The 9,750-nt window shown below is 38.2% G+C and overlaps 1 protein-coding gene across 1 annotated transcript; it reads right to left on the bottom strand.

Annotated features, from left to right (window-relative positions):
* Window positions 1-8,469: 8,469 nt before the first annotated feature.
* LOC110893304 lies at window positions 8,470-9,402 on the bottom strand. The gene is made up of 2 exons (XM_022140419.1): window positions 8,879-9,402; window positions 8,470-8,776 (listed from the first exon to the last, which is right to left on the bottom strand). The coding sequence occupies exons 1-2, from the start codon at window positions 9,400-9,402 to the stop codon at window positions 8,470-8,472; spliced, it is 831 nt and encodes a 276-aa protein (XP_021996111.1).
* Window positions 9,403-9,750: the final 348 nt, after the last annotated feature.

Raw genomic sequence — 9,750 nt, 5'->3', positions numbered from 1 at the left:
TTATCGGAAAGCTATATATCAACAAGTTGCTCATCAACCGCATCAACAAAAAGAACCACAAACTGCACATGCTAAAATGATTGAAGAAGCAAATAAGAAAGCTTATTTTGGTATCATTGATCAAGATGATGAAAAAGTTGCAGAAGGCTTCAGCTGGGACAAATGCATTCCATCTGATTCAAAAGTTGTAGCTTTGACTGCACAAATAGTTCAAGAACCAGATTTGTTGAAGGAATGGATGAAAGGAATTGCTAGTGATGAAAAGAACAAAGATGGAGAGTCTGTTTCTTCTGACGATAGTTCAGAAAAGACAATTGTATTTGATCAATCTTCATCTGATGACAGTGATGATGAAGAAGAAGTTCAAATAAATATTGGTAGATCTTCATTATCTCCTGAAAGTTTTCAATTTTATTTTGCAGATCGATTGGAGAAGCTGAAAGAGAGACGAGCAGCAAAGGAACAGAAGAGGATGAAATATGAGAGTGTTGCTCAAAATGAAAAGTCTGAACAAAGTGAAGAAGTTAAAGTCGCTGAGAAGATGGTTGAAGCAGAGAAAGTAATTGTAGTTGAGAAAGTGGTTGAAGTTGAGAAGGTTATTGAAGTAGAAAGATTGTTGAGGTCACCAAACCATGTGAAAAATGCTTGGAATCTTGCAAGCAGTGTGAAGAAAAAGATGAAAAGTTGAGTGAGTTTGACAAAATGAAGGAAAAGTTACTGTTTGATCTCAATAACGTGAAAGAATCATATGATGTGTTGAACAGAACAGTAACTGGTCTACAAAAGACAAATTCTGAAAGAGAAGATGCGTTGACTATGATGAATGTTGTGATAATGTCAAAGCAGAAAGCTATAAATTTTTACATCGAAGAAAGTGTAAAGTGGAAGCAAGAGCTGGAAACAGAAAAGATCAAAAATGAAAGAATTAGACGGTTGTTACAAAGTTATTCTAGTTTTGATTATTTGATTGATCGAATTTATCCAACTGTTGCAGGTCTTGAAGTCTTTCAAGATGAGAAACCGAAAGAAAAGGATACTGGTAAGAAACAGAGTGTCAGTTATAACAAGTGTCCGCCTCCGATCTGGGAAGGGTATTCTCCCAGAAAACCGAATGAGGAGCAAGTCAAAAAGGTTGTCAATATAAAGTTAAAATCCGAAACAACTGATGAATTACCAGAAACATTAATGTCACGTTCACATCGTCTGACACTGATCATGAGTCCGAGTTAATAAAGAAAGTGGTCGATCAGGTGTTGGATAAAGATGAGGAGTCAGAGTTAAAGTCTGAGTCTGAAAGTTCGGGATCATCATCAGTTGACAGTCCAAAGTCGTCAGTTAAAAAGGTTTACAATAAAGAATTCTTGTTATCAAAATCTAATTTGAATGACGAACCAATCAAAGTGACATATACTTTGAATGATTCAGACAAATTATATTCTGATGAAGAATTTCCAATAAGAAGTGTTCAAACTGAAAAGATCAAAAAGGTTTTCAAATTAATAGAAATTAATATTTCTAAAATAAAAGATTTAAATCTTAATGAAAAACCTAAAAAATACACTTCAAGAGATCAACAAAAAGTAAACAAAATTCTAAACAAGAAAAAGAGTTACGGTTCTGATTCTGGTTTTCAAAAGAAACCAAACCATAACGGTAATTTCAAAAAGAAGGGCTTAGGTTTTGTTCCACCGAAAAATCATAAAAATGAAAAATCTAATAAACCAAAAACTGTATTTGTTTCAGGGTCCAGTTCTGATGAAGAAGAAAAGAGTTCATTCTGGAAACAATCAAACAGAGAATTCCTTGCAAAGAGGGAAGAAGGAATGAAAAATGGAGCCAATCAGAGAAAGGAGACAAGAACGTGTTATCGTTGTCAAGAAGTTGGTCATATTTCCTGGAATTGTCCAAAGGCAACCAACACGAAACAGGAAGTTGCTTCTAAACTGAAAGAAAAAGTTGTTGATAAAACAGAACCACCAACGGAAAAGTTTAAAATTTTCAAAAATTCAACATATGAAGTTGGTGAATGTTCAAAAAGGTTTTACAGAAGAAGGGTGAATTCTAACAACGAAACATGGGTTGTTAAGAAATCAGATGTGAAATATGGTGATGAATCTGATTCCACAAAGTCAGAGGAGCCACAAGTTGATTTAAAAGATGAGAAATCAGTTCCTCTAATGGATGATGTGAATTTTCCACCATTGAGGACTGAAAATTTTAAACAAAAGGTTGGAAAAGTTGAGATCTCGAATCCATTCTATTCTGAGAAAAAAGAATTTGATGTCAAGAAAACATTTAATGGGAATGTGAAAATGATTTTTGGGAAAATGGTTGAGGGAAAAGCCAAAGGGGTAAAAGATGTTTATGAAGAAAAAAGGTCACACCCAAAGCTGGTCAGGCTTTGGTGTCTGTATTTTTTACTTGAAAATCCTGACTTGCCAGAACTCCCAAGTTGGTAATCGTGGAGCAGGAATCAACATCTTTCTTGAAAAATATCACAGAAGTGAATGGAGGTTGTTAAATGATATTTCGAAGTTCAAAAGGATTAATCAGGGACATTAAGTTGTACTTGATTTATCTTTCCTATAAGTGGTTGTGTTGATAAAAATCTAAAATTGTTAAATTTTTCAAGAGATTGAAGAGAACAAAGTGATGAGTAATCCCCATCTTTACAAGTGGTAAAATCAACAAATCTTATTTTCCGGAAAAACCATTTTGATTAAAACAAACTTAAGTGTTTTGAAATCATAATGGGAAAATAATTTGTTGTAAGGGGGAGTTCTGATTATTTACGCCAAGTGGATGGCGAATTGAAGCAATTCACAACAGTTGTCAGTTTCTTGTACAGTTTGTTTTCAAATTTTCCCAGAAAATCAAAATTGAAATATATTTTGATTTTAGGGGGAGTAAAAATTTAGAAATTTCGAAAATTTAAAAAAATTTAAAAAATGATTATAAAACCAAAAAAAAAAAAACCAAAAACATCGAAAAATGAAAAAGAGTTTTGTTGTGAAAAAGAGACTAATGATAGTACATCAGTGGACTATCACAGCACGCTAAAGAATTGTAAAGTCAAAAATGAGATAAACACTCTCACTGCGGATATGCCAGTAGGTTTTTATACATTCAGTAGATTGTTTTCGAGATATAAACATAAATTCAAATACTTACTTATCTCGTGGGGAACATCTCCCGGATATATGGGTAACTCCCGAAATCTTGTTTGAAAGATTTTCTATTTCTGACATACTAGGTCTTTATGCGTGGTGATATCTGGGGTATTATACCAGGACTTCTAATTTTGCGGGAGCAATAGCCTAGTCCTCGTATAATACTTTGCAAAAGCTTTAATCTTAAAGTCAGCCCTCAGTACAAAAAAAATGATGAAACATTGAAAAATGTTAATCATGTGTTGTTGAAGAAAATATCCCCAAACGGGACACACCTAAAGACGAGCCGTCATCTCTTTGTACGAACGGAAGTTCTAGCCTGAGCTCTCACGGTCTCGCATTTACCCGTTTACATATATCATTAGTGTACATTCACCTGTAAGACTGAATATAGAAGTCTGGATACGGGAGTATATTCTGAGGTGGGACACTCAAATAAGTTTAAGTACTTTAAAACACTAATCTCGTATCTCGAAACAGTTGAACTTTGTGTGAAAATTTAAGTGGATCAGTATACTGACAATCTAAGTGAATTGTTTAGAACTTAAAATGTTTAAAGCTTAACGGTGTTGGTGATTTGTCTCATAAACCGATATGATCCTCTTACACAAACTCACAAAAAGATTGTATGTAAATATTTCTTTATTGCATTTCATTATAAAGAAAAATCCAAAAAGATTTTCTGTGTGTTTTAGCATAATTTTTTGAAAAATCCAAAAAGATTTTCGACAACTGATGTTGAAAAGCTGATTTTCAAAATTCCAAGTGCTAAACATGATGAACATTTCGTGAGGGGGAGTTTGTGTATAATGAGAAAAGATTTTGGATGTTTTGCCTACAAGTGGTCATCAGAATCTTTTAAATGTTAAATCATTCTATTTCTACAAGTCGTTCATCAGGGATTAAAATTGTAAAATCATTTCTTGGTTGTTTGGTTTCTGCAAGTGATTTATAAATTTGTCAAATTTTAAATTTGTGAAATTTATTGTGAGGTAGAGATTTATGCAGGTTTCCAAGGCTAAATTTGAGCAGAGTGAAAGCCAGATCACGATTCTTGAACGAGAGCTAAGTTCTGATCCTGAAAAGAGAAGATCAATATCCGAGGGGAGGTTATCTGTTGGTGCTGATGAAAAGAGAAGAGAGAGACTGAGGATATTTACACTGTTAGATACTTCAGAAAGAGCATAGAGACTGATAAAGACTGAAGACGTTGAAGACTCGACACTGAAGACTTCGTCAACATCCGAGGGGGAGTCTGTTGGTGCATACGTCTGTTGACCTCGTCTTGTATCGAGTCTTGTATGTGTTTAGATAGATCAGGGAACGTTATACAAGGAAACTGTCAAAAATAGGTTAGAAGGTAATTTCGCATGAAATAACAGAGTGTAATTTCGTACGAAATCAACCAGTGATTTCACACGAAATCAGCTAGTAATTTCGCACAAAATAGGCATTTCGTGTGAAAGTAATTTCGTGTGAACTTGTTCATGCGAAATTAGCTAGCCGATAAATAGGTGCCTTGTGATTTCATTTGAAGTAGTTTTAAACTTGGCGATTCCAGAGCCGAAGTGCTGCTGAAGTGTCTACTAGCTGTAAAACTTTGTCAAATCAATAAACAAGACATTTAAAGTGAATTGTAAGCTGTTTCGAACTCGATACATTAGTTTCGGCCTCTCGTATTGAGAAGAACACCTCTAAACAACTCGTTTCGGTCTTGAAAACGATCCTACAGCATGCAGTCTCATCAATAGAATGTAAGAAATAAGTCCATGTAAACCTAGAAAAGTCATCTACAATTACCAAACAATATCTTTTCTTTTTAAGACTCATGACTTTTACTGGGCCAACCAGATCCATGTGAACATTTGCAAGCACTTGGTTGTTTTGGACTCATCAATGGACTTAAATGAGCTTTTATGTTGTTTTCCTTTTAAACAGGAAATACAATGCTCAGGACAGGTGAACAATTTTTGTGGAAGACCTCTTACAGGGCCCTGTTTTGACAAAGCAGTGATTGTCTTGAGATTTGTGTGCCCCAATCTTCTGTGCCATAGTTCTGTCTCTTTGTTAGAGGCAGCTGAGAACAGACAGGCATCAGTCATGGGGCTCTCTTTTGACAAATCAACTACATAAACATTGCCACTCCTTTGAGAAACAAGTTGAGTTTTTCCATTTTTTATTATTTCTTCAATCTTTTTAACCATTTCTGGTCCAAGAATCCTACAACACTCCTTAGTAAAGAATGACCCATAACCTTTGTCACTCATTTGTGAGACACTAAGGAGGTTGAATTTTAGATTGTCAATTAGATTGACACTTTCAAACTTAACTTTTCCAGACTGTACTGTACCAGAACTCAAAACCTTTCCTTTACTATTATTACCAAAAGATATATCACCCCCTCCATGAGTTTTGAATTCTTTGAGTATTGCTCTACATCAAGTCATGTGCCTGGAGCCTCCACTATCTACATACCAAAGACTATCTAAGCATGCTGATGTGCTAAAAGTAGTTTAATAAAAACAACTAAAATTAACCTAAATCTAGACTCAAAGTAATACTCTAGACTCTCTAAACTCGACTAAACTACTAACCGGCAAGCGAACCGATCGACTCTAGTAAAGTTAAGTAAGTTTGGATATTGAACCCACGAGACTCAATTAATTTACGGCAAGACTCTATGTAGACTAAGACTGACACAACTTAACTAATTATTTATTTGACTGGGGGGGTTACTAAAAATCCTAAATTTGCAATTAAATATTTAACTAAATTAGATAGATTAATTAGACGCGAAGTTGGACGAAGACTTAACTCAGTGATGATGAAGGCTACCTAGGCTAGACTCATGTTAAACTAGGATTGGATTTCTATTCGAAATTAACGTGGTATGGAACCGGGATCTTCTAATGCCAAACCCTAAGAAATCCCTACTAAGACCTCCCAACCCTTCTCAGGAAGAAACTTGTGAGACTCTACAAGGCTGTTACGACTATCGGTTGTTAGATTTCCTTACAGTCTTCTAACTTCTTGAAAAGTGCCCTAATATGACAATCTACCGTACAACGTGAAAGTCTAAGACAACTATGGATTTTAACTTGGTTTAATAGACACGAGTATGATTAGGGAACTAAGACCGATTTCTTACAAAACCTAATCCTAGCTATATACCAAACTGAGACCTATTAATAACCTCGAGCCTTACAGAGACAAGATTAGTAGAATATCAAGTTTTAATAATCTCTTAATTACCGTTTCTAAGGTTATCGGCCGATTTACCCAAAAATTACCCAAACCCGTGAGATTAAATAATTAACACGAACCTATTCAATGAAAGACATTCATTAAGATTCATGTGAAACGAGCAACTAATTGAAAATCAACACAGGATATGCATATATACGTGTGTCGTTTGTAGGCAAAGCTTGAGCTTCCACCCACTTCGAAACATAGTCAACAGCCACGAGGATGTACCGATTCCCACTCGAAAATGGAAATGGTCCCATGAAATCAATGCCCCAAACATCGTAGACTTCTAACACTTGAATAGGGTTCTGGGCATCTCATCCTTGGATGAGATGTTGCCGGTTTGTTAGCAATGATCACACTTTCTCACAAACTCACAATCGAAAACCTTCTAAGCGGTCACATGCAGACCATGGTGGCCTCCTGTCAAACCCTCATGAACATGTCGAATAATGTCTAAACCATCTTCTCTACTCACACACCTCCTCAAAATCCGATCACCTCCTATCTTGAAAAGGTAGGGATCATCCTATATATATCTCTGTGCATCATTCAAAAGCTTCTTCTTCTGCTGGCGACTCATCCCATCTATCACAAATCCGTTTGCAAGGTAATTAGCTAGATCTCTAAACCATGGCAAACCCTCCTGCTCTGCTGCAATATTATCAATAGACTCGTGAGGGAATCTGTCTCCTATCGCCTCCTCACGAATCTCTTCCCTACTAGGATCCTCCAAATGCGAGAGGGTCTACCGCAACGTTCTCTGCTCCTTTCTTATCCTTTATTTCTATATCAAATTTAGAAAGAAGTAGGATCCATCGTATCAGACGCGGCTTAGCGTCTTTCTTCTGAAAAGGTAACACAAAGCTGAGTGGTCGGCATACACTACGGTTTTCGAAAGAACAAGGAAGAACGGAACTTGTCAAATGCAAACACGACTGTTAACAGTTCCTTCTCAGTAGTGGTGTAATTTTGTTGGGCTTCATTCAGTATTTTACTCGCGTAATAGATCGGGTGAAAGTGATTCTCCCGTCTCTGCCCTAACACCGCACCAACTACGTAATCACTAGCGTCGCACTGACTAGTTTCTCTTTAAGGAACTCAAACGCTTTAAGGCCTTCCTTGTGAAAGACAAACGGAACATCCTTCTCCAACAGTCGAGTCATGGGGCAAGTAATTTTAGAAAAATCCCTAATAAAGCGCCTGTAAAAAACCGTAAAATCGAGAAAACTACGAGTCGACTTAACACTAGTCGGTGGAGGAAGCCGGCTGATCGTATCTATCTTCGCTCTAGCAACCTCAATACCAGCTCTCGAAATCTTATGAGCCAATACTATCCCCTCAGTCACCATGAAGTGACACTTTTCCCAATTCAACATCAGCTTTGTTTCAACACATCTCCTCAACATCTTCTCAAGATTAATAAGCAATGTTTGAAAGAATTACCGTACACTAAAAAATCGTCCATAAACACCTCCATCGAACTCTCTACCATATCCTGAAAGATCGCAATCACGCATCGCTGGAATGTAGCTGGAGCATTACATAGACCAAACGCATGTGTCGGTACGCGTACGTGCCGTATGGACATGTAAAGGTTGTCTTTTCTTGATCCTCCGGTGTGATGGGGATCTGAAAGTAACCCAAAAACCCATCGAGAAAGCAATAAAACTGCTGACCTGCAAGCCGCTCAAGCATCTGATCAATAAATGGGAGCGAAAAGTGGTCCTTCCGGATGTTTCATTTAACTTTCGATAGTCAATGCACACCTGCCAACCCGTGACCGTACGTGAAGGTATGAGCTTATTTTTCGCATTCAGAACGACTGTCATCCCCCCTTTCTTCGGGACGCCTTAGTAGGGCTCACCCAAGCTGAATCGGAAATCGGGTATATCTATCTGGACTCTAGCAACTTCATAACTTCCTTCTTAACTACCTCCTACATATTCGGGTTGAGACGTCGTTGTGGCTGCACCATCGGCTTGTAAACCTCCTCCATCAGAATACGGTGCGTGCAAAAAGTGGGGCTAATCCCCTTAATATCAGACAACCTCTATGCAATCGCCTCTCTATGTTTCCTCAGCACCTCAATCAACCTTACTTTCTCCTCCTCCATCAACTTCGAAGAGATGATGACGAGCATATTCGGCTTCTCTCCTAAGAAAGCGTACTCAAGATGTGATGGAAGAGCCTTAAGTTCTAATGGCGGTGGAATGTCTAAAGGAGTACTCTCATCACTAACCTCATTAAGTTCCAACATCTCTGGAACCCACAACTCATCGCTCTCATCCAACTGCTCCTCCTCAACCTTTTCTACATCAATCTCGTCAACAACTCCCTCACCTACTAGGTCAGCCCCACTAATGTACTCGAGACACGTGTCAACACAAGATATGAAAGCGTTTAGAAAGTAAACGGAATGACACGGCCCGTTATCTTCGTCTCTACCCCTAGGATGCTACATGGCTCTATCGATCTCGAATGTGACAATCTCGTCACCCGCACGAAGAGAAATCTTACCGTCAAAGACGTCGATGATCGCCTTTGCGGTTCTAAGGAATGGACGACCCAAAATAATAGGAACTCTCTCATCGGCCTCCATGTCAAGAACGACGAAATCTACGGGAAATACGAATTTATCAACTTTAACCAACAGATTCTCCACTATCCCACGAGGATACTTGACCGAACGGTCGGCCAAGGACAACGACATACGCGTGGGTGTAAGCTCTGCTAAACCTAACCTCTCATACAAAGAGAATGGCATCAGATTGATGTTAGCGCCTAAATCAGCTAGAGCATGAGCAGGGGTAACGGCTCCCCCAAAAAGGCATGGAATGGTGAATGTACCCGGGTCGGTTAATTTCTCTGGTAGCTTATTCAAGACCACCGCGGAACAACCTCTGGTCAAAGGAATGTTCGAAAGCTCACCTATCCTCTCCTTACATTTTAGAAGGTCCTTAAGGAATTTAGCATACTTCGGCATGGACTATAAGGCCTCTATGAACGGAAGATTGATTTTCAATTGCTTAAACATTTCCAGAAATTGCCCATACTCCTTAGCGTATTTCTGATGCTTCAGGCGGGCGGGGTATGGGACGCGAGAAGGATCAACTAATGGTGACGGTCTAATCCTAGCCGGTTGCTTCTCCACTTGAGACTCCTCGGTGTGTGCGGTGCTTGCTGGGTCTAGCCTCATGTGCACCTTACTGGGAGCCTCCATCTCGATCTCTTCATCAACTTCTTCATCTTCTACCTCAACACTCTCTCTCACTACCTCTCCTAAACTCTTTCCACTGCGGGTGGTAATAGCTTTAACTGAATGGTTAGCTGG

This window comes from Helianthus annuus, chromosome 2 (genome assembly GCF_002127325.2).
Source record: "Helianthus annuus cultivar XRQ/B chromosome 2, HanXRQr2.0-SUNRISE, whole genome shotgun sequence".
Classification (NCBI taxonomy): Eukaryota; Viridiplantae; Streptophyta; class Magnoliopsida; order Asterales; family Asteraceae; genus Helianthus; species Helianthus annuus.
Note: the sequence above shows the minus strand (reverse complement) of the source record. Positions and strands in the feature narration are given on the sequence as shown.